The sequence below is a fragment of the Podarcis vaucheri genome (assembly GCF_965113315.1).
Source record: "Podarcis vaucheri genome assembly, chromosome: 17".
Classification (NCBI taxonomy): domain Eukaryota; kingdom Metazoa; phylum Chordata; class Lepidosauria; order Squamata; family Lacertidae; genus Podarcis; species Podarcis vaucheri.
The window spans coordinates 4,987,235-5,012,982 of record NC_138755.1 but is presented as its reverse complement, the minus strand read 5'-3'; the positions used below and the strand labels follow the sequence as shown (position 1 = coordinate 5,012,982).

At 42.0% G+C, this 25,748-nt stretch overlaps 1 protein-coding gene across 2 annotated transcripts in view; it reads left to right on the top strand.

Moving 5' to 3' along the window:
* Positions 1-25,748, top strand: part of HUWE1 (HECT, UBA and WWE domain containing E3 ubiquitin protein ligase 1) — a 95,748-nt gene that overhangs the window by 4,941 nt on the left and 65,059 nt on the right. For both annotated transcript variants that reach the window (XM_082205335.1, XM_082205336.1), the window contains exons 3-12: positions 13,215-13,285; positions 14,596-14,694; positions 17,094-17,300; positions 17,833-17,985; positions 19,864-19,926; positions 21,426-21,503; positions 22,474-22,521; positions 22,610-22,678; positions 23,363-23,462; positions 25,510-25,652. In XM_082205335.1, the coding sequence (XP_082061461.1) occupies positions 13,241-13,285; positions 14,596-14,694; positions 17,094-17,300; positions 17,833-17,985; positions 19,864-19,926; positions 21,426-21,503; positions 22,474-22,521; positions 22,610-22,678; positions 23,363-23,462; positions 25,510-25,652 (1,005 nt within the window). In that variant the 5' untranslated portion in view covers positions 13,215-13,240. The remainder of the gene's footprint in view (positions 1-13,214; positions 13,286-14,595; positions 14,695-17,093; positions 17,301-17,832; positions 17,986-19,863; positions 19,927-21,425; positions 21,504-22,473; positions 22,522-22,609; positions 22,679-23,362; positions 23,463-25,509; positions 25,653-25,748) is intronic.

Genomic DNA, 25,748 nt, shown 5'->3' with positions numbered 1-25,748 from the left:
TTAGAGAAGGGCCCAAAGTATACATGTTGGCCTTGCTGTTACCATGACTGAGGAAACTGACTTGATTTTTTTTGTACATGTATTAGTAATGGTTATCTTGTGCATGTTAGCTACTTTTATTCTGAGTTCCTACATACTGTATAAATGGCTTCTTGGCTTAATAGCTACAATATCACTGTCAGAGCCAGTTTTGCCCTCTGTCTCAGAGACTCTTAATTTGATGTGTCATAATAGTAGAGTTGCTAAAACCTGATATACTTGTTGACCAGCTTAACACATCTGGCTGTTGGAGTGACTTGCAAACTTGCAAACAAATGTTCACAGTGAGGAGATTAGCTCTGTCTTCTTTTTTGAAGGTCTCTCCTATTAAATCCCTCAGTTTCCATTGTTACTACATTATTCCAAGATGACCATTGGCCAGAATGCTCAAGATATGTGTGATTGTAGCAGGATAGAGGCTGTGGTAAAGAGCATTAGCCTCTTAGTTTACTGCATGTAGAGAATGTCTAAAAGTGCCGCTATGCTAAACTGTACAGCCATGTGAAACAGCTTAAAATATTTATTTCAGGCTTCATTGTTTGCCCAGATCTGTGTGAATACAGTACAATTGTCAGGAGATAGACATTCTCTTAGATTGGCATGTCTATTTACTTCTTTTCTTCTTTGGTGATCACTCATAGCCGAGTAAGATTGTCTTCTATTATTGATACCTTTGTATACAGCACCCTGAAAAATGCTTTTGAAGGGCAGTATATAAATTCCACATATGGTTGTAACCATTGTCTCCTGAGACAGACGTATGCCAACAACATGTATCCAGCATCGCCTTCCACTTGTGCAGTAGGACTTCCTCTTCCTCTCTTTGGCAGTCCTATAGATGGTTTTGCTGAATTGAATTGGATATTAGAACTTCTGTCAAGGTTTTGTTAATGTGCTTGAAATACCAAAAATTATTGTATATTGTTAGTTGTGGCTATGCTGGGATGTAAGATGGATTGTGGTGGCACTTTTCCATTCAAACTGAAGTGTAATCCTTTATTTCCTTAGCTGTGCAACTTACTGCATGTTTGGCCTTGGTGGAATTGTTCTACCATGTATCAGCTCCATCTCCTCCTGTCTTGTTTATACTACACAGTTCCAAAGGGAAGTGATTTGTTGACCTTTCCTCTAAAACGTGGTAGGGATGCAGAATTCTAAAACATACAAAGACTTGATCAGGAGTGACAGATTTGTTTAACTGAAGAAACTTAAATATTATGGCAAGCTAAGAAGAAATCTCATTAAGAACCTAGTGAGGTGAACTTTTGGAGTACATGAAATCCAGAATATGGTCCTAAATTCACTAACAGAAAAGAAAGAATTTCAAGAGATGTTAATCTGAAATTGGTAGAGAATGAATGAATGAATGAATGAATGAATCTTTATTTGCATCAGGCATCGGCCATAGCAATAAAACAACAATACGATATACAAAGAATAGATTTTAATCGAGTGGTAGAGGCATGGTACCCTGTCTCTCTTTCACTTGATATTGGACAGATTTGCTAACGCTGGTAGTCATGGGTAGTTATACATTTTGAATCTGAAAGAAATCACTTCACACAACAGATCACAGAAACTTCCTTTGTATTATCTGCACCAAGCATTTAATGTATGGCAGAGGTTGAATCAGATAAGTAAATTATGCTCTTTAAAAAGAATTCTTACCTCTTCTCAAGAGGCAAGTTTGCAGAGCAGTTCCACTTATTATAAAACTTTGAATAAGGAAAGACCATGGATCATGTGTTTACTACTTGTACTGTAGATCAGCTATTTTCACCCACCCCCAATGTTTTGGGGAAACCTGTGCTTTCAGTTGGAGCTTATCAAGGATTAATGAGAAGATCACAACGTGCAGCCATAGTCTGGTGTTAAGTGTGTGCGCGTTCTAAGTCTTCTACTGTGCACTGAATTTCTATGATTGAGGTTCAGGAGTTCCATGAAGGTAGAACACTTTTGAAAACAGCAAGACTTCTTAATTCTTCTGATGAGGTTTTTTGAACTTCAGCAACTACAACGTGTACCACTGAGACTTGCTTGGTCTTTGAGTAAAATTTAATAAGCCAACCAAAAGCTTTTGCGTGTTAGAAAAATCTATAACTTGAATCAGAAATGTCAATTGATTTGAAGAAATATCTGTTTCAGCAGTCTTTTTGAAGGAACACACTGCATAAAGTGGAATTAAAATGGAAGCTTGTATCTTTGAAACTGCATCGAGTTTTCACTCCCACACTGCATTCCAGTTGAGGGACATGCACTGTTTGATGTTAGCTTTCATTCTGATATTCCAATCCAGAGGTTTTCAACCTTTTTGAGTCCATGGCTCTTGACCAACTGCATTCTTTCTGTGGCACCTCTGAGGCTTAGGAGCCCAGATTCGTCACCCCTTGCCTGCAGAGCTGGCAACCCCTCACCCCTTTTTGAACACTCTCTCTTGTGGACTGTTCCCTCAGCCTCCTCTCTTCTCCCCTCTCCTTGGGAGTCTTTCAGGCAGCCGCTGCTGCTGTCCCTGGTCTCTGAGCTGCCTGCCCCCCCCCCCCCGAAAGAGAGGTGCCTCCTCACACTGCCTCACAGGGGCCTGGGAAGAGGATGCCCCCAGCCTTAGTGGCCCAACAGAGATTGGCCAAAGTTGAATGTGAGGCCAGCACCTTTACCTTGGGAGGCAGCAGCAAGCGCTGCCAGTCCTGCATGGCAAAAAGGCGCTCAGCACCAGGCACTCGGCTCCCTGGCAGGCCTTGCACACAGCAAGCACAAGAAAGGTCAGCGCACTGCCTGCCTCCCTGCCCAGCCTCCTACTTGTCTGTCCATTCCCAACAGCAAGGGCTGGTGGACCGGCTGGCTGGGCTCCCTAGTCTTCTTGCTTCCTTACTCCAAGGCCACCTCAGCTCCTGACAACCAGCACCCGTTGGCCAGCCCCAGAGGCACCATTCACCTGGGGAGCTTATAACCAGCACTGCTGCAACAAACAGCTGTGCAAGCCTTTGGGAGGCAGAGACGCGAGGGCATCAGATGAGAGGGAGGGAAGGAGGCCAGTGTTGTCCGCGGCACCCTTGACCATCATTCAAGGCACCCCAAGGTACCATGGCACACTGGTCGAAAACCACTGTTCTAATCTAACAATCCAACACTTTCTGTGCTGGTTTGTTTTAAATGTCACTTACTGGGTTTTTGTTACCACCTGCAAGCTGATGGTGTTGAACCTTTACAGATCAGGTAGTTTCTGAAGCCATTTCAAGAAGAGTTAACAGTGCTTGGCCTCTGCTTACTTGGAGCTGCAGCACAGGATGTGTAAACTTAGTCTCTCCTTTGCTGCATGGTCCTGTCAGACCTCTATGCTGCTGTTGCTTCAGTAGCTGGGGGCACAATGAGTCACAACAGACAAAATGCAAAGGATGGTGCTGGGAGTTCCATCACTTGTGGACACTGTATGCCTTGCTTTTGGTGATGTGTTATGTTTCATAAATGAAACTTAAACTCGAAGTTGTTACAATGACTAAGCATGTGTATTACAGGTCTCATAGGAGTCTAAGAGGAAATCTGGCAAGACATGCTAGTCTTTTGGGATTTCCAGAGTGTTTGCTGTAGTTAGCCTCTAGGGTTTCTCATCATTCTTATCTGAGTAATTTTGACCCTTCAAAGGCAAGTACATGGATCTAATTCTGTCTTCATCAAGACTATGTTTTTTGGAAGTCTGAAGATTTGAGACAACAGTGAACAGAGAACTTGTGGTACTTTCTTTTTGGAACCGTGTTGCTGCAAGGTGCAGGGCATCCATATCAGAATGCTTCCATGGTCGCTCTATACAGTGGTACCTCGGGTTAAGTACTTAATACGTTCTGGAGGTCTGTTCTTACCCTGAAACTGTTCTTAACCTGAAGCACCACTTTAGAGAGCCAGTGTGGTGTAGTGGTTAAGAGCGGTAGTCTTGTAATCTGGGGAACCGGGTTCGCTTCCCTTCTCCTCCACATGCAGCTGCTGGGTGACCTTGGGCCAGTCACACTTCTTTGAAGTCTCTCAGCCCCACTCACCTCACAGAGTGTTTGTTGTGGGGGAGGAAGGGAAAGGAGAATGTTAGCCGCTTTGAGACTCCTTAAAGGGAGTGAAAGGCGGGATATCAAATCCAAACTCTTCTTAGCTAATGGGGCCTCCTGCTGCTGCCGCGCCGCCGGAGCACGATTTCTGTTCTCATCCTGAAGCAAAGTTCTTAACCTGAGGTACTACTTCTGGGTTAGCAGAGTCTGTAACCTGAAGTGTATATAACCCGAGGTACCACTGTAATTGGGACGCGGGTGGCGCTGTGGGCTAAAGCCTCAGCGCCTAGGGCTTGCCGATCGAAAGGTCGGCGGTTCGAATCCCCGCGGCGGGGTGCGCTCCCGCTGCTCGGTCCCAGCGCCTGCCCACCTAGCAGTTCGAAAGCACCCCCGGGGGCAAGTAGATAAATAGGTACCGCTTACCAGCGGGAAGGTAAACGGCGTTCCGTGTGCGGCTCTGGCTCACCAGAGCAGCATTGTCACGCTGGCCACGTGACCCGGAAGTGTCTGCGGACAGCGCTGGCCCCCGGCCAATAGATGTGAGATGGGCGCACAAACCCCAGAGTCTGTCAAGACTGGCCCGTTCGGGCAGGGGTACCTTTACCTTTACCTTTACCACTGTAATTACTTATTTATACTTAGACCCCACCCTTCACCAAATGGTCCCAGGGTAGTAAGTACAATTGCAGTATAATAATAAAAGAAAACCACAGAAACAGCCGCTATCAGAATAACAAGACAGCAGCATAGAACAGCAGCGTTCAGCAGTATAAAAGGAAGGAATGCATCTACTTAACCAAAAACCTGGGTAAAGAGGTACATTTTTGCTCATATCTTGCACATGGAAAGATAACGCCTTGGGAAGACAGAATGTCTTAGCCTAATGTTTTGTCTACGGTGAACTTTTGATATGGGAGAGCATTCAAAATCTCAAGTTTACATGCCCAGCTAGAATGTTCCTCTTGCTTTTTCTTCTCATTAGGGGGCCTTCATATAAACTCTGTAACAGAGATTACAAGCTCATGGATAGATTATGTATTTTATCCAGGAAATATAGTGGCTGCTCCAGTGGTCAGATAAGTCCTTTTTTTTAAAAGCATGAATCCTGTGGAAATGACAGTGTTATTTCTGTTTTATAAATGGTGGTTTGATTGCAGAAGGGTCCCTTTTTCAATCATCACTCAGATAGCAGGACAGTCTCTTAGACTTGAGAATCACCTACTCACAATTTTTGTGCTGGGCTAAAATTCAGTGTAATGCTTGTTATTTATGGTCCTCCTCAGTAGACCTGGAGAGCCACTCTTTTCTCATGTCCCTACCAAGATGTCTGAACATTGTTAACAAGTTAAAATGCCTAGAATGGCAGTGGGGCAGGGAGAGAAGAAAAATGTTAATTGTGTGCTTCACAATGGAAGTAACATGGCTACGTAAAGTTGAGGATCTAAAATTCCCTAAGTGTACCACTAACTGGAGCTCCAGCCAAACAGCACAGAGTGAATCCACATGCCTCTGCTGCCCCCACTAGCTCCAGAGCTAGAGAAGGACAACAGAGGAGCTTCTGTTGGGTCCCAATCTTGTGCTGATGTTTACAGATGAAGGATAAAGTTGAGGGCAAGATCCTGTCCTTTAAGGGAAAGTGCATGTCCTGGTGAATACAGTTTTTTAGCTGACTATCATTGCTGCCCCAAATTTGTTGACCATTATTTATCTCCCAGTTTGGGGTATGAGTTGCTCACGTGGCAAATTCTTCATCAGTGCTATGTATTCTAATTTACTTCCTTTTGGCGGACAGGTTCATTTCCTCACAGTTGCAGTGGACACTGGTTTCTCAAACTTGAACACTTCTTTCAAACTAGGGATTGTGTAGATAGAACATCTGGCATGGATAGAGGACAGTAAAATGTTCTTCAGTTATGGCCTGCTCTTTGTGGAAGTCCTATCTGACGTGTGTTGCCTGCTTTTTCAAATTATTACTTTTAGGTCAGAAGAGAAAGCGTTGCACATGATTTATTCCTGTTAGTTTGAAAAAGCTAGTGAAAAGCGCTGTAGCTAGCAGATGTTGGTGTTTTCATGTGTACTGAATTTCTCTTGTATCATGGGAGCCAACAGAAACCTTCATTAAGTTATATTGATGTGTGACAAAGTGTCTTGGGTTATGGTTATGTTTTGTGTCTGGTCAGGATGCTTCAAGCATGAATGATGTGTCTGATCATGTAGATTTCTTAGCTGGGAATGCATATGGAATGGAGAGGAGAGAAACAGGCAACCGGCTGTTTCTAATGGGTGCAGGATGATTTGTGGAAATAGCTTTTGTGTTTTTTGTTGCTCTTTAGTGTTGAGCACACTTTGTTAGAAATGTAGAAAGATTTTGGAACCTTTGTGTCTGCAAGAGTATGAAGTTCATATTAGATGGATTGAGTGATACCCTTGATTCTCCAGAGAGGGTGCCATGTTTTTACTGCATGAGACTAACAGAGTTTTGTGGCACCTTTAAGGCTAACAAATTTATGAAAGTTAACACTTCCATAGACACATGAAGTGTAACTTTTCTTCCGTATCCAGTGAATTGGATTATAGTTTGTGAAGCTTATGCCATAAGTTGGTTAACATTTAAAGTATCACAATATTTTGTTTCCCCTTCATTCTGGTATTCTTGGGTGATCTGTGAATGAAAATCCAGCTGCTAGAGCAATTTGAATAGGTTTGTTGTAAACTTGCTTAAGGATGTGTACTGGTGCGGGCATGTCATAAGGATCTCTAGAAATATGAGTCTTAAGTGAGTGCTTTTTATAGCAGAATTCTTTTCAGGGTCTTAAGGCACTTTCCCAATAGCTTAGTAGGTAGAGCATGAGACTTAATCTCAGGGTTGGCCCCACGTTGGGCAGAAGATTCCTTCATTGCAGGGAGTTGGACTAGATGACTCACATGGTCTCTTCCAACTCTTCCAACTTGGGACCGGTAAAGGGATCACATGATGCAGCATTTTTTCATTGTGATTATATGATTCTAAGACTAACCACTGAAATGACTTGATGAGTTCCATCTATTCAGTTTGGAGGGTGTTTGGGTGTTTATGCAGCCCCATTCTTCCTACTTCAGACTGTAGCAAATTGTTTTGGTGCCAAGAATTGTTAGCATACTGGCCTTATGTAGGCATAATTTCTAATTACTTCTGAATACACATGCCATGGTTAAGAAAATAATAACATGGGATTGTATCCTTGTTAATCCTACTTAGAGTAGACTTATTGAAATCAAAAAGTGTGTCCAACTAAAGCAGTATGGTGTAATGATTAGAGATTCAGACTCAGAGCAGGATTGAAATCGCCACTTGGCCATGAAACTCACTGGTTGACCTTTGGCAAGAAACTGCGTCTCAGTCTATGGGAGGACAGGCAGGGTGTAGTAGCAGTGAAATAGCAGGTAGAACATAATGGCAAAATCCTGTTGTTAGAAGTAAGCCCTGCCCCCTGTTATGCTCAATATAGTTTCCTTCCTTTGTGAGAAGAGCACTTGCCTTTTATCTTGGAGTTTTCAGTGGCAAGATTCAGGTAGGTAGCCATGTTGGTCTGACTCAAGTCAAAATAAAATATCTGAAGAAGTGTGCATGCACATGAAATTTTATACCCAGAACAAACTTAGTTGGTCTCCAAGGTACTACTGGACAATTTTTTAATTTTTAATTAATGCAAGTAACTGTAACGGGACATACCTTTTCTCCATGCCTTCTTGATGTTCTAACTGTGTAAACCTATGTGTGTTTGAACAGCAATTCTGTTTTGGAATAGGGAATATTGTTGAGGTGCACATCTATTGAAAGTGCTGTATGTTTGAGAGTACGTATTATAAACTGACCCTCACAACAGTTTTAGGTATCTAGATATTGACTCTTGAGGCTGCTGTGTTCTGGACAATATCAGAACACAGCTGAAAGATTCTTTTTTGTTGGGATCGGTAAAGGGATCACATGATGCAGCATTTTTTCATTTACCATTTCTTGGTCCATTTCAAGCCTGCAAATCCCAGGTTGAATCCTGAATGCTCCTGCCATCTTGTTGAAACTGGTGATGACTGGCTAGAGGACCATCGATTGTGGTTCCATTATTTCATATTTATGACCCACCTTTTTTCTTGACAGGGATTCAAGGCTGTTTACAGATAAAGCAGCTTAAAATATGGGGGAGGGACTCATTAAAAAAGAAGTGAAGCATTAATATAAATAAATAATATTAGAATATTAGAATATTATTATTATTTTTTAAGTACAGTATTTCTCTCACTAAGGAAGCTTGCCTGATGTGTATACTGTCTTTTTGTCACCAGGCTTTTAATCTTTAATCTGTGATGAGACTTTGTAGCCAGTTCTGCTTTGTAAATGTAAGTTGCTTTGAGAATTTGTATTGAAGGGTGGTATGCATATTTAATAAATATTGATTCCACAGTAAGTATGAAATCACTTCCATAATGGAGAGAGGCTGGCCAGTGAGGATTTACATAATGAGTTAATGTCACCAAACCTAAAATCTTCCAGGATTTAACTATTCTTTTAGAGAGATGTTACCAGAATATGTGTGTTAAAGAAATAAATCTGCTTAGCGTTTTATGCATACTATAAGTCTCCACCAGAAGCTTAGCTGGCAAATTTTAATGAAGATGCAATTATTCACCCTTATATCTCTCTTCACTTCCTATTCCTTTTATCAGTTTTCCTTCCCCTCATCCCTCTGGACGACACTCGTTTCTTAAGACTGGGGTAGCTCAGTTGGGAGAGCATGAGACTCTTAATCTCAGGGTCATGGGTTTGAGCCCTGCGTTGGGCGAAATATTCCTGCATTGCAGGGGATTGAACTAGAAGACCCTCATGATTCCTTCCAACTCTACAATTCTATGATTCTATAATTCTGCTCTCCTTGGCCTGCCGCTGCTTATAGATTAGCCCTGTGCTACTAGTCTGTCATGATGAAGCAAAACCAGAGAGAGATAGAATTGGAAATTGTCAGGGAACTGCCATCAGCTCAGAGACAGAGGTGGAAGGGCAGTTGTGTTATAGGGAACCTCTGAAGATCTTGCGAAGCAGTTCCTCCTCTGGCGAGGAGGAAAGCCCCGCCTCCAGTGGGGAGGAGGTGCAGGGACCAGGAGATGCTAGGGAGAGCCTCAATACCGAGCCTAAGCAAAGCGGAGGGGAGGGAAGTACCCCTTTGCCAGCGCCCACTCTGCGCAGTAGGTTTCAGCGCAGAGAGGGGAGGAGAAGGATGGGGGGTCATGCGACTGTTATGCTGGGGGAGGTACAAGGACTGGCTGCTCCCAGATTCTGCTAGCGACTGAACCAGACACGAACTAGCGACGCTCTTCACTGTAAATAGTTTGCACTTAGAATAAAGCTTGGAAAAGACAGGTTGGAGTCTTGCCTGTTTGCTCTCAAGCAACCACACCACCACCTGACAGAAATCTTTACTCCTCCAATAGCATTAGATTTCATTTTCATGTGAGTGAATATCTTTCCCCTCATCTTAAAGCAAGGCTATTGCTTGCTCTCCTTGAAGAACATGGCATCAGCTACATGCACACAATCAAGATCTGTGACCTGCTAAATGCAGCTAACTCATGTACTTATTTCAGCCAAATAAATGGAGATTTGCAGAATCACTCAGTGTTGTAATGGGCAGGAGTTCTATTTCAGGTAGTAGATTTAAAATAGTAACTAATTTGATCTTGGGAGTGTTAAGTCTTTCAGCGTTTTTAGTTGAGGGTGGGGAAGGGGAATCTTTCAAGTAGTGCTTGAAAATTGTCTATTTTCTAATCATCACTTGGTTTTTGTGAGCCTTCTTCTTTCTTTCTTTCACATTCATTGTTGCGGGGAGTAGCTGCCATCTCCTGATCAGATGGCTTCAGAGCCAAGTGTCAATCTTAACTATGTTGCATCCTGGGATTTGCAGTTCACTCTGCCTACAGCAGATGGGAACGTACTAGTGTCTGTCTAAAGGCAGACATTTATCCAGAGAAAGCTGTGCTTAAATTTTGACCCAGATGTATTAAGATAAAAACAGAAAACTGGAATGAAGCACTGCTAGGTTAGCAGATGGAACAAGTTGTGATTTATGGACAAACACAGTCATTATTAAATGCTGTGGTAACTAATTTTATAGCTGATCTTTCCACAAGTTTGACTTGGCATGTGAATAAAAATGCTCATCATCCATCTGGCCCACAGAATTAAGCAGTTGATTGTGTGGAGGCCAATACATTGTGGAGATTTGCTGAGTCTGTGGCAAGCCAACCCCTAGGGGTTGTAGGGGCTTCGGCCCCGACAATAAAATACTGTCTAGTGTGTAGTATCTGTAGTTCTACAAAGGAGAGTTAATGCTGTGGCAGCAGGGACACTAAGATCACAGTCCTTTGCACACTTGATAGGAAGGCTCATTGAACACAATGAATTTTCCTTCCAAGTAAGCATGCATAGTAACAGTGCAGTCCTTTGCATGCAAGTCACACTGTTCAATAGGAATTACTCTCCAGTAAGTGTGCAGAGACACACGCACAACAACAAAATAGGCCTTCCAATATAAGGATATAGTACCTTGAGAAGGGGAACACATCAACCATGAAGTTGTTGCTCCAGAACCAGCAGATGTGAAGCTAAGTAAAAGCTGAAAAGTTGGTCTGTTAGACTCCAATATAGTCATGTTTGGGGGGGGGGATCCACACACTTGGGTGTCTAGGTTTCTGTAGTTTTGATGTAGGTCATAATTTTTTCTATTGTTACAGCATTTTTTAAAAATATGCTAGGTATCTAACAAATATCGCAGTGACAGGTTTCTGTCACCAGGACCTTCCAGTTTAAAAGCAAAAGCTTTTGACTGTATGACAACCCAACCAGAAGTAAAATGTGGCTAAGCCAGAAAGGACAGTGGTGCAATAGCCATTCCCAACACCAATTTGCTACCCATAATGTGGAGAGACTGGGTTGCTTGAGAGTCACAGCTCTAGGTAACCTGACAGCGCTCAGTGTTTTAGTGGCGTCTGGCTGTTTCACAGAGAAGATTTCTATGTATGAGTTCTTTGGTGCCAGAGAAATTCCTCCCAGGCCAGGGGGAGAGTAGAGCTAAAAATTGTCTCCTGAATAATTGTCTTACACTTCTAGAGAAAGTAAAGGAGAGGCATCTAATAAGCTGTGCTAGTGGAGAGTGCAGCACCCCGCTGTATTCTTTGGCCAGGCTAGAAGGAACATGCAACACACCTTTTAAGCCCAGGGGTCAGCAAACCTTTTCAGTAGGGGGCTGGTCCACTTTCCCTCAGACCTTGCAGCAGGCCGGACTATATTTTTTTTTGGGGGGGGAATGAACAAATTCCTATGCCCCACAAATAACCCAGAGATGCATTTTAAATAAAAGGACCACATTCTACTCATGTAAAAATACACTGATTCCCGGACTGTCAGCGGGATGGATTGAGAAGGCAATTGGGCTGGATCTGGCCCCTGGATCCTACCCATGTTTTAAGCTGTTCCGATTAGTCAGTTTTTGGTCTTGCTGCATCGCTTCCTGGCATGTTCAGCTGAGGCCGAAGCCTGTGGTAGTGAGTTCCTTAGTATTATCACCTGTTTCACCTGCCATTATTTTTAGACCATGGAACACAGTCTCTTATAAGCTTAGGGATTTTAGTTGTGTATCTTAACTGCTGACTTGGTTTTATGGGATAAGCGAGGAGCATATTTCCAGAAAACCAAAAACCATTTTATTTTTTTTTGCGGTACTGAACTGATTCTCCACCAGAAGGTCTTTTAAAAAATTATTAATTTTTTTAATGAAATACAAAAGAACGTGCAACATCTGTTCTTTATGTTCATATTTTAAGTCTTTTGGTTACGTTCAGTGTAAGACAATATGGTCTCCAGAGGTAGGGGGAGAGGGTGGATGATAAACTTGCACACCATTTTTTCATTTTTCCAGCTTTGTATAAGTGTGAGGTTTTTATGTCAGCATCATTTGGGTAGGTTCTCTTTCTGTATATTTGTCAGCAAGGTCTTTCTTAATTTGATCTGGCTTGCCAGTGAAGTGAGAATGTACTCATATTTTTGTGGCATAGGTACTCTATATACTATTAAATACAGTTAGATATGTTTTTCAGCATTTCTTTCTCTTTTTGGCAGTTTAAGACATTAATGCTGACACCTAAAAGTAAATTCCAGTGGAATCAAATTGAGCAGGCTCTGACTAGTCCCTGCTTGAACTTGTGCATGACCCTTGGGGTCCCTTCCAGTTCTACAATGCTATGGTTCTTTGTTCAACCCTGTGCCTTACTGTCCTTCTCTATTGGAATAGATTTTCCTCTGCAACAACCTTTCAGTTTCTTGGTAGCTTTACTGGTCCCCCCCCCCCCAGTTTGTGCCTCTTATTGCTCTCCCACAACCGGTATGCAATATTTAGGGTAACTGCGGACAGTATCTTGGTCTAAGGATTAAATGTGTTAAGAGAATAGAAGCCTTTTCCTTTTGGGGTGGGTGGAAAATAAATGTCAGTAGTCCGCAGCTATTGTCCTGATTTCCAAAATGTGGCTACCAACCTGTTTGTATGATTCCAGCATGAATCTGTAGTAGTAGCAAATTTGAGAGATGTACAACAAAGAGGTGCCTACAATGAAATCAGAATAAAGCAGGAAGTATTTTGGTAGCCTTGCGTGCTAATGAAGCGTTCATGTGAGCAGTGGAAGCTTAGTACAGTGGTACCTTGGGTTACATATGCTTCAGGTTACAGATGCTTCATGTTACAGACTCCGCTAACCCAGAAATAGTACCTCGGGTTAAGAACTTTGCTTCAGGATGAGAACAGAAATCGTCCTCTGGCGGCGCAGCAGCAGTGGGAGGCCCCATTAGCTAAAGTGGTGCTTCAGGTTAAGAACAGTTAAGAACGGACCTCCGGAACAAATTAAGTACTTAACCCTAGGTGCCACTGTATAGAGGGCTTTGGTATACATTCAACCTCAGAAATTGCTTTTGATTCCTTATGTTTATCTAAGACTGCCCCCATTCTGTGTAGTTTGAGCTTTTTAGGCTACCTTTGTTCTTTTGCACTGTCACTTGTTTGTTAACTGATTAAAATATATCCTGTTGACAGTCAACTCTGTCATTTTTTTTTTACCAAGCAGGACCAGGAAGCGGAAAACTAATAAAAATGAAAGTGGACCGAACTAAGCTGAAGAAAACACCTACAGAGGCTGTAAGTATCACCTCTTGTTACCTTGAGCTCATCATAGGAAAAGTGTGAGAATATACTGCAATGGGATCAAGGAGATTACAGATTTGACTGTATCTACAGCAGTGCATTTCTGACATTCCAGTTTTGAATGTCTTGGGTTGTGTGATAGTCAATCCTGGAATAGTCAATCCGTTATAGGCTGCATTCCCTCAAGGGTAATCTTTTGGGAGGGGGTGCATGCTTTTAGTTGGTAGAGCCATACACAGTGATGAGCACAGACAGAAAAAAACCCTCTGTGTTGCATTAACTAAACTGAAATAAAGACTGCCCTGCCTGGTTCAATTTTTACATGGCCACCTCACATGAGAATTCCTAATCCTATGCAAATCTACTCATAAGTAAGCATCACTACCTTTGGTGAGATTACTCTCAGATAAGGATTCAAGAGTTTTTTTCATACAACAGATCAATATAGCTACTGTTCTGGAAAGCAGACAGTTGGGGAGAAACTTGTTTTTTGTAAGCCATACAAAAAGTTGTTTTAAACAATCAAATTGTTTTTATCAAATAAAACACCACCCAATGGCTCTGAAACTACATAGAGGAAAAGAGGGAAGGGGAGTTTAAAGCCCAGAAAAATTAGGAAGTAAACAGGATTCTGGGATTTCAAGAGTGAGGTATATTCATGAAGCATGAGTGTATGTGCATAAAATGAGATTGGGTGCTGCAAGCCTCTTCAAAACGGCAAGTTCCCCATCTGTGTTTTACTGAGTGCATGTTCCTTAGCAGCAAATGTGAAGATAAATGGGAGAAACTGGAGATCACTGTGTGCTAGAAATAAACAGACTTTCTTCCACTTGGCAGGTTATGATTGCCAGTATCTCAGAAGCTATAGAAATTGGTTTCTAATATACATTACTCCTACAAAATGGATTCCAAAAGAAATGGAATGAAGGCTGCTTTCTTTGATCAGTATCTTTGTAGTAGATTGCAACTCAGCGTACCCCTTAATTGAGTTTAGTAACTCATTTAGTGCAGACAGTGAAGTGCTTTTTCTGATATTACATATCTGACTGTTTAAGTGTCACACAATGGGAAAAGGTAGAAATATGGGGGCATTTTGTTTTCTATAAATATAAACACAGAGACACCCAAGTTGTTGTTGGTAGGATCACATGTCTGTTTGTGCACATTAGGGTGAGGGAGAGAAATAAATATTTTTTAAAATTTAAAACAACACAACTCATTGCTTACCAGCATTTTCTTTTATGAAGAAGCATCCTTTGATGTGTAGCAATTAGTGTTCCTTATGCAGTTTCTTCACCTTTCAGCCTGCAGATTGCAGAGCCTTGATTGACAAACTCAAGGTTTGCAATGATGAGCAGCTGCTGCTGGAACTTCAACAGATCAAAACATGGAACATCGGCAAGGTATGTGGTAGCAGCAGATCATGTAGTAAAAAAGCAACTTGAGAAAATGCAGTGCCTCTTGTCTTTTAATTTATATTCATTTTGAGGCTTTATAATACAGCATTTTTTCCCAACTTAGTGTCCTCCGTGTGCTCTAGCACTTCAATTCCCATCATCTGACCATTGACCATGCTGCCTAGGGCTGATGGGAGTCCAACAAGTTTGGGGAAAGCTGTTGTGGAAGGTTGAGGATGGCATGGGCTTCAGACAACCATGACTGGTCCCAGAGGATTAAAACTTTATGATGCACTTCTGGTTCTGCAAACCAATTTATAGCTTTATCTGTTGTTGTTGTTATTTATTATTTTTTTTTTACAATATTACATTCAGTTACACATTTTATCATTCTTTAGAATACATTCCAAATTGTCCTATATATATCTACAGTGGTGCCTCGCAAGACGAAAAGAATCTGTTCCGCGAGTCTCTTCGTCTTGTGGTTTTTTCGTCTTGCGAAGCAAGCCCATTAGCAGATTAGCGCTATTAGCGGCTTAGCGGATCAGCTGTTAAGCGGCTTAGCAGATCAGCTGATAAGCGGCTTGGCGGATCCGCTAAGCGGCTTAGCGGATCAGCTGATAAGCGGCTTAGCGGTTTAGGATCAGCTGATAAGCGGATTAGCAGCTTGGGAAAAAGGAAAAAAACCCCGCAGGAACTCGCAAGACATTTTCGTCTTGCGAAGCAAGCCCATAGGAAATTCGTTTTGCAAAGCACCTCCAAAACGGAAAACCCTTTCATCTAGTGGGTTTTCCGTCTTGCGAGGCATTCGTCTTGTGGGGCACCACTGTATGTGTAGATGTATATTTTCCTTATTTCTTCCATTGTGTCTTCCCTTCACCAGAGCTCGACTTCTTTTGTTTTTCTTTACTTTTATATTGTGTTATAAATACTATTTATTTATTCCCCACTAGCCAACTTTCCATATTTTACCCTTAACTTTGTGGACTTCAGTCAGTGCATATCAAAACTTTGTTATGGAACAATGTTTTATCTTACATTGTTCTACACATTCCCATTCTTTCCTCAGTTTCTGATATGATTGGATAGCTGCTGTCATTTTGGCCAACTCTATAAACTCACTCTGCTATTGAGGGAACAATGTCCCCTTTCCAATTTTTAGCTATTAGTATTCTGGTGGCAGCTATAGCATATAAAAACACTTCTTATCTCCAGGGATGTCTGTTGAGATTATACCTAATAGGAACTCTTCTGGCTTTTTCTCAAATGATGTTTTAAACATATTTTTTAGTTCTTCATGGATGCTACTCCAGAATTTTTTTTATTTTCCTGCATCACCACCATAGATGGTACATCATTCCTTCTGCCTTATTACATCTCCAACACATATTTGATTTTAATCTGTGTATCTTGGCCAGTCTGATGGGGGTCATATACCACCTGTACATCATCTTTATCAGATTTTCTCTTATTGTGTAGCAAGCAGTAAATCTAACGTCTTGCTTCCACAATTTTTCCCATTGCTCCATCTGGATATTATAACCGAAATCATGGGCCCACCTGCTTTATTTCCTCATCTTTTAATTCCCACTCTAACAGTAAATTATAGGTTTTAGATAATAATTTCCTTTTGTTTTGTAATAGCTCTTTTTGTTTTTAGATTCTTCTTTTCTAAAGCCAATTTTTTTGTCCAAATTAAATATGTCGCGTAATTGATGGTATTGCCTCCAACCAGTACAATGTTGTTTAATTTCCTCAAAAGTTTTCCGTTTCAATTGGACATGTTCTTCTTTTAGTAGTTGGTTGTATGTAGCCCAGTTTTTCTCCATATTTTTCTTTTTTACAGAGATTGCCTCCAGAGATGACACCCACCACGGTGTTTTGGGTTCTAGTAAATTTTGATATTTCTCTTAATTCTTTTTTGTATGGCATTTTGGTGTATGTAATATCCTCTTATGAAGGCCTTACTTTCGTCCCATATCACTCTCCTATCTGTTTCCTGAGCCATATTTATTTCGAAGAATTCCTTTAGCAGAGCTTGAGCTTTCTTCAGTATCTTTTCATCATTTAAGATCTTTCCATTCATTCTCCATCTCCTATTTATTTTCCTGTTGCCCCTTAATTCTAACATAATTGAGTTGTAAAAGTTACAGCTTTATCCTATTTAGGCTTCTTTGCTGTGCCAGTTGGACTTCCAAATAAGCACACATGGGGGTTGGATCTAAAGTTTTACTCTCCAGTGACTTAGTCAGCTCTTGAGTCCACTGTATTTGGCTGATGAATATGGGGATATTGGTTTCCTCCCCCGCCCCCCGCGAGGTGTAGCAGACCCTTTTCCAAGAAGTCCAGTTATCTCTCCTTGTCACTGTCATTCTTTCCTGAATGTGCTTTTCCCCCTCTTTAAGTGCGAACTTTACCACTGGGTGGACCTGCTAGACAGATTCGATGGGATCCTAGCAGATGCTGGGCAGACAGTGGAGAACATGTCATGGATGCTGGTTTGCGACAGGCCGGAGAGGGAACAGCTGAAATCCTTACTGCTGTCAGTGTTGAACTTCACTGCCCTGCTAATAGAATACAGTTTTTCTCGCCACCTGTACAGCTCTATCGAGGTAAAGAACTCTAAAGTAGCAGGGTTGGGATTTAGATGGGCTGAAGGGCCTCTCATCTGAAACATGTTTTAGAAGCAGATGATGGCTTTAATAGTGTGAAGCCGCTTTTCTGTTGGGACAAGAATGACAGCCCCACTATATTGTTGATTGTGGGAGGCAGATGGACTCAAATATTTAATACTTAAATACTTAGCAATTTTATACAATGCTTTAAAGCATTCAAGAGGTTTACATAGCATACATTTAATTTTTAAATTTTAAAGCCAGAAGGCAGGGTAGTATTATGCTCCCCATATTGTAGGTTGAGGATTGTAGCTGCCCTAAGGCTGCATATGGAGTCCATAGCAAAAGCAAGGTTTGAATTATGGACTTCTGGTTGATAACTTAGTCTGTTAGCCACGACACTACAGTGACTGAACATGGCAAGGAAGACCAGAGTATTTATTTGCTATAACAGGATAATATTAATCTCTTTGGAAATTAAGATTGTGGTAGTTTCAGGAATGTTTCAAATACTTTGCTCTTCGTTTAGCACTTGACAACATTGTTGGCATCCTCGGATATGCAAGTGGTGCTTGCAGTGCTCAACCTCCTGTATGTGTTTAGCAAACGCTCCAATTACATCACACGCCTGGGCTCTGACAAGAGGATGCCTCTTCTGTCCCGGCTACAGCATTTGGCAGAGGTAAGGAGCTGTAAAGAGAACTGCAAGAAAGTTTAAGTTCATTGTCTTAATGGCTTTTTTAGATAATGCACCTTTAGAAGCCATATTGATGGATCAAAAATGTAAAGAATTATTCTAATCCATTTCTCTCACATGGGACACACTTGGAGCATTGACAGTCATAATATAAATGGATTTGCTCAAAGCAATAGAAAATGGAAGATCTCTGACACATTTTCTACCTCTGCTTCCTAAATTTAAGGCTTTAGGCATCACATCTTAAATCTGGCTTGTCCTTTTGGGCTGTTTGCATCAGCCCATCTTTCTTAGTGTTTTATTATGTACTGAGGTTTCCAGACAGGTACGTAGTTATTTGTAGTATTCCCATTGTCAAAGTATTAAGACTTAAAAGCCTGAATTGTCTAATTTTATTTGCTTTGGGGTCTTCTTCATATAGCCAATTTTTTATTTGTTGTGGGAGCAATTCCTTTTGAAAGGTTGTGTATTGTTAAACAGACTTTTGAGCCTAATGATGAAGCTAGTAATCCTGAAGATCATTGTGCTACAGTTTAGCCTGCTCTTGTGGCCTTCTGTCACATTGCAGGTGTGGTGTAATCTGAGACAGAGAGCAGGCGTCAGATTCCTTGAGCACTGCCTTTTTATCTGCTATGTGATATCTGCAGCATGTGATAAAAGCAGGGTATATAAAGGAAGTTCAGTCTGTGACTAGCTTCAGAGGTGGTATATTTTTGGCCGACCAGACCTCTGAGCATGCTGAGAGGTACAGTCCTGTAACTGATTGTGTGATGGACTGTTTCACGTGATGTGTTTTCCCACCAATCCTTCTGCACAGTACAATGTAAAAATGTATGGTACAAAAGGTCTGAAGGCAGATGAAGAAAAATTGAGAGGTTAAAAAAAGCGGGCCGGCGGGACAGACACACAGCTAAAACAAAGCACTTTGAGGGAATTGTGTACTTTCAGGGGGAAAACAGGAGTGGCTTTGTAAAACTTTGCTTTGGAAACAATGTTTAAATACTATATCTGTTCTCTGTCTGCTCTATTTTATGTTCTTGATTTATTTTCTGTATTTTATTGGTGGTATTTCTGTTTTGTTTATAATTGGAAACTATAATAAAGTAAAATATAAGCCACTTCATTGGTGGCTCCACTCATCTTTCTCTGGATCCAACCTACTAAGTTTTAATCTGTTTGTGGCTGGATCACACATCCAGATTGCAAAACAAAGGTAACTCAATTCCTTCTCTCATTTTCAAAGCAGTTGAAATTTACTCTCTGGTGTCACTTGTAATTGCAGTTATCACAGGAAGCAATGATGTACATGACACTGCAATGTGCAGCTGGTTGTTTTCTTAAAAGGTCCAGTTTAGGTGTGCCTGTGGCAAAGACCAAGTACTATCATCACAGGTACAAACTATGATTCAGTGAGTCATTTCAAGCAGCTCTGAAGGCAGCTGAGCACTGGCGCTCTTTATCATAGCCTGTGACAGATACTTAGCTCTCAAACTTCTGTTTTACCAGTCAACATTGTTGCATTGGGTCATGTTGGATGGTATCTTGGCAGTTTCTCAGTGGTATGTTGGCTTTCATTTTGGGTAGCCTTCATTACCACAAAGCAGATCTTCTCAATTGCTTTTTGGAAACAATCATGAGGACTGTTTACATAAAGTAGAATTTTGGAGTCATAGGGGGAAGGGGGGCACTTAGTGAGATTTTAAATGCAGCTGTGAATAGAACATGCATGCCAGAACTTCACATAGCCAATTTTCTATTGATCAAGTCCAACTGAAGTGTACAGTTGAGTTTTCCTTCTGGATTGTTTTTTGTAGGGTTTTGGGGTTCATTCATCCTTTATGTTCTCCTCCTTCTGTCCTGCAGAGTTGGGGTGGCAAGGAGAATGGCTTTGGTCTGGCAGAATGTTGTAGAGATTTGCACATGCTGGTAAGTATTCCATTTTGAATTTTATCTCTTCTGCTACTTTGTGGTTGGTAGCTTGACTCATGGTGTGTAGAACTAATTCCCAGTTGCTTTTCTGATTTACGTGAATACATTGATAGTCCTTTCCCAAGTGTGTCTTTTATAGTGCCTCTCACGCTGTTCATATTTAATAGCAAATTAGCAAATAGTTCGTACTCTGCTCTTGCAGGAAGAAAATTTGGTCTTCCTAACGGGCAAGAGTCCATTAAAACACAGTAGGATTCTGCAATATATTTGATATAAAAGCCACTTTGTATTGCCTGGCATAGGCTTTGGAAAAGTTTGACTCCAAACAATGTTTTAGGGTTAGGGATTCTGACACCAAGATTTGGACACTGAAACTCTCATTTTTTGCTGGTATATATAATCTTCCTTCTTGAGGGTGAGCATTGTGTGATTTGGAAGAATATTGTGTATTTGGGGGCGGGAGTTCTTGGGTGCCCTTTCCTTGGTCACTTTGCATAATTCTTTCCCCCGTCCATGGTGGTCCCCTGAACCGGGAGAGATGCCAGCTTGTGGTGGTTCTGATAGTTACTACCCTCATCAGAACTGCCCTGTTGCTTTAAAACTTTCCAGTGCCTGCTTTGCTGATTTTTGCTGTGTTTTGAAATGGCTACACTCTGGAGTGAAGCAGCATCATTGTGGGCAGGATCATACATAGCGCATTTTCAAGATGTATTGTTTTTGAGAATGATCAGAGTAACAGTCCTTTACAACATACACATTCTGGGTGTTGATCCTGGTGGAGATCATTTTTTGCCCCAGTTGGGTTAGCATGATCAACACAGATGGTACAGCTGCTATCATACCAAAACAGTGGCAGTTACTGTAAACTTCTGGAAATAGGAAGCAAATCATTTTTAAGGTGCTTCCTGGTTTGCCGCTACCGTCACTGCTGACAGCGATGTCAGGAAGTGCACCAACTGTAGGGCTCATGAGTTGTGAGGCCCATAAGGTCTGATGACATGTTCTGAAATACTGCCCTTGACCTGGGGCCAGCAAACCCCCCCCCCCCGGCTGCTTCAACTTTTACATTAAGCTTGCATGAGCTGAGTGATGCAAGGCTGAGTAGTCTTATATGCATTGCTACTCGGGGCTGCTGGAGGCACAGGTCTAGGCCATTGTTCCATGTCTGTGCATCTTCTTGGATATTGCTGTTGTGTTCCTAGATATCAGCAGGGCTCCCTCTGCATCACCATGTCTTCATACCTAATCCTAACTTCTTACATCTTAACTCTCTTCCTCCTCCCACGTGCACAAAAAGATGTAAGGAGAGTTGGGGTGGTGGTAATACTCACACTTCTGCAAGTGGGTGCTCTTAGCACCAGGGTGCATTGTCCTTTGTTACGCTAACGCCCCTCCCTTAACCTCCCCCTAGTCCAGGGTGAGAGTGGTTTGATTTTTTTTGGAGGGAGTGTTTGCCATCTGGTTTGTTCTGATTCCATACTGTGATCTGTACACAGAAATACCCTCCCAGTGCAACTACACTACACTTTGAATTCTATGCAGAGCCAGGGGCCGAGGTCAAAGTGGACAAAAGGGTGAGTCTCCTACAGACTTGTTCTTGTAGGGTTCTGAGGGAAGTGGGTGGGAGCAAGATTTGGCAAATAAGCCCACATTGGATTGAAAAAGGCTATAGCACGTTGCTCCCTATTCAGTTTCTAAGAGAAGTGGGGATCTCTACTCCCAGTGAGTGAATACTAAGATGGAGGAAGTTACTTTAGGTATGAGAAGATGCTGGCAGCCAGTCTTCCTATTCTCAGATGCTTTCAGTAGCTTGATCAACTCATTTTGGAGGTTGTCATGGTCCACTCAGTGTCCTACCTCTGCTGTAGCTGCTGTGCCCTGCAATCAAACATGCTGCTTTTAACTCTTGGAGGTGGTGGTGATGGTGGTAGGGATTCAGTGGTGTTGAAGGCCCACTTTGTTGCCCTCATATTTCAGGGAGAGTTTGTTTTCCTATGTCTTGAGAAACACTCTATGAAAGGTCTCTTGTCAGGTGCAAACAGTTCAAACTTTGTCCTCCCCAGATTCCACACTAGGCCCTGTGAGGACCCTTACATAGTAGCTCCAGTTCCCTGAGTATTTGGGTGTAAAGTAGATGGCACACCTTGACAGTGTTCCCAAATTAAATGGGAACACTTCAGTGCCAGGTACATACACCATTGACACTTTCAATGTAACATCTCTGTCCACCTGTGAAGAGACTTCTCCATTTTGCTTCTCTAAATGCTTGTTTTTTCTAGGTATGGATTTATGGGGCAGATGTGGATTTATGGGGCAGCAGCTCTTTCTCAAATAGGGGTTGCCAGCACAGTAATCCATATTGGGATATGATTAAAATACCCCATGAAAGCCAGGTCTGATTGTTGGCCAAAGGCACAACTCATTTTTGAGCTGTTGCTCTTGGTGGCTGCCCTTAAGCAGTTCTGTGGCACAGTTATGACTTTGCCATGGCTTCCGAATGAGAGATCGGAAATGAACTCCAAAACCTTTTTGTTTCCTTTTCAGACTACCAGCAACACACTACATTATATTCACATAGAACAACTTGACAAGGTAAGCTAACTCCCCCTGCTTAATTGAATGATATTTTTAATTTTGCCTTTGTGTTGGCTTCTAAGCCTCTCTTATTTACCCAATGCAGATTTCAGAAAGTCCCTCTGAAATTATGGAATCCCTCACCAAAATGTACAGCATCCCAAAGGATAAACAGGTACATTGACAGGAAAGACCAATGTGGTGCTCTGGGTGCATTACAGAATGAGGCTTCTGGTTTAGTTTCAAGGAAAACAAATTTGCTGTGCTTCGGAGATTTTCAGTAGCTAAACTGAGTTAATGAATCTCCTTGGTACTTGAAATGGATTTTTTTCTGGGCTTGGTGGGGCGCTTAATGAGTTGAGAGCTCTAGTTTCCAATACTGCTAACCTTGGTGTGGTTTCCACATTGTGTCCTCAAAATGGGGAGAGTGTGATGAGATAGAGAAATGGAAACCCATTGAGAATAACATGGTTACACAAGGTAGCAGCAGATACTGCCCTGGATTGCATCAGGTTGAGTGCATTCGGGCCACCTTTATACAGATGGCTAAATGAGATAATAGAGTAAATTGTATCATCTGGGCCTTCAGAATAGGAATTGCATTTTGAATGTGCGCTCTGTAGACAAAACAAGGGCATTGGGGAGACTGGTTCATGCCCTGCCCTTGTTCTAGTTTTCTGCTTGCAATATTTACTTATATACACATATGACTGAAGTAATAAAATTCGTTGCATCTCATTCTGCTGCATATGTAGATCCTGCCAGGTGACTGGTGTCAGTTATAACCCTGTGAGGGATGCGTTGTCATGGTGGGTGCTTGGGCCTTATTGCAACGCTGCTAACTGTTTTCTTCTTGTAGATGCTGTTGTTTACACACATTCGCCTGGCCCATGGCTTTTCCAATCATAAAAAGCGGTTGCAAGCTGTTCAGGCCAGACTGCATGCCATTTCTATATTAGGTGAGCATGGTGGCAGATGGATTCTTATCTGTGGCACTGCCAAAGTAAAGGGGAAGAATATGAGTTTCTACAAGTGGACACTGGGATAGCTTTAAAGTGATACTTTTTATTTTGTTGCACGTGATTGTGTTTTCATGTACTGCCATGAAATAAATAGGTGTTTGATCAACCAGTGGGGCAGGACAGGAGGCATCTTCTCCCTGCCACTCTTGTCACATGTCCATGCCCCCATCCTGGCACTATTTCTGGTTTTGGCCCTCTCCTTCCATGGCCAGCTGCCGCCAGTGCATGCACTGGCTCCCCTCAGGCAGGCAGGCTTGGGACAGGCTAGGCAGTGGCCCCAAGCAATTTCCAGGGTGAGAGTCTGTCTCTGTCTGTGTCTCTCCTCCTCATGTGCCCTCCCCGTTAAAGTGGAGAGCTCTCCACTTTATGTAATTTCACATGCATGTGCGGGGTCCTAGAACGTAACCCCTGCGTAAGGGCGGGGGAACGCCTGTACTATGCATTTCTGGGGACTCTTGAGTCACATAGTTTACTTAGGTATTCAAGCTGCTTTTTAACTGATAGATGTAGTGGCTCACAACAAGTGAAGTGAGCAAGTCTGTATCAAGGAAATCCTACAGTGTAGCTACCATTGCTGAAAAAAGACTTGGCCCTGGACATGTCAGCCTGTGCTCTATATATCAGTATTTAGACCTGGATGAGTTAGTGCTATCAAGTCTTGACTTATTTCCCAGAGACTAACCGGTAACCAGCTGAGATCTTTTGGTACCAAGGAGATGATTCCAATAGTCCAGGCATAGGCAAACCCGGCCCTCCAGATGTTTTTGGGACTACAACTCCCATCATCCCTGACCACTGGTCCTGCTAGCAAGGGTAGCCCCAAACTGAATATATTACAGTAATATAATATGGAAATTACTGTAGCACAGATGTCTGCTGCTACTACAGAGAAGGCATAACTGGTTGTACCTGGTAAAAAGGTACTACTTGTCATAGTGCCACCTTTATATATAAAAGCAGCAGTATCTTAAGATACAATCTTAATTTGTGATCTCTCCCCACCCCCCGAATCTAGATAAGATCTATTCCCAGTCCCCAAGATTAACAGGGGAGCAAACACCACAATATTGTCAATGAGATAAGTTTAAGTTGGCTAAAATAAAAAAAAATCCCTTCCAGTAGCACCTTAAAGACCAACTAAGTTAGTTCTTGGTATGAGCTTTCGTGTGCATGCACACTTCTTCAGAAAGCTTCTTCACACGAAGCTCATACCAAGAACTAACTTAATTGGTCTTTAAGGTGCTACTGGAAGGGATTTTTTTATTTTGACTATGGCAGACCAACACGGCTACCTATCTTTAAGTTGGCTGTAAGCTTCTTTCCTACTTAAGTACAGCTGCAGATACCAATTCAGGAATTTCACTGCCCCATATGGATCTGCAAAAAGGGCAAGCATTAATTGTTGCCCATATATTGATGATACACCATTCAAATTCTGTGATGACATCTCCCAACAGTTTCATAAACATATTAAAAACATAGGAGAGAAGCCCAAGCCAAGATGGTTTTTAAGTAGTCTGAGAAAAATAAAGAACTTTACACTAAATTGCCATCTTTGAAAGCTGTAGTCTCTTCCCACCCCCACCCCCCCTAATTTTTTAACAGGTCAGGGAACAAATGTTATTGTGCTTATTTGTGATGTTGCTTCATAGAGGCCTGATTGACTTAAATGCTTGTTCCTTCATGGCCAGTTGGTGGGGTTATGGTTATGTTCATAGCAATGAGAATTTTAGGTTGTGGACTAACAAATGCAAGGACCAGAGGGAAGCCAAACAAAGCCATATAGAACCATGTTTGCTTTCTTCCTCTGATCTGGAGCACCTGGACATAGCTTGTACAGTAGAAGCTTGTGCTTCTGGATCAGAGACCATAATTGTATTAACCAGCTATGTGTCACTTAAAATAATGGATAGGTTTGTGTCCCCCCCCCCCATGTCTGTCACCTGCTGCAAATTCTTAACAAAGCCTCTCTCTCTTTCCACAGTGTATTCAAATGCCTTGCAGGAATCCGCCAACAGCATTCTATACAATGGGTTGATAGAGGAGCTAGTGGATGTACTGCAGATAACAGATAAACAGTTAATGGTACGTCATCTATCGACCTGCTTCTCCTGCCCAGACTTGTTGGTAAGGAAAGCTAGCTCAATGCTACTCACCTTAGTTCCTTCCCAAGGTATTGGCATTGGGTTGGACTGTAAAGATTCTAGAGTTATTTTCTGCCAT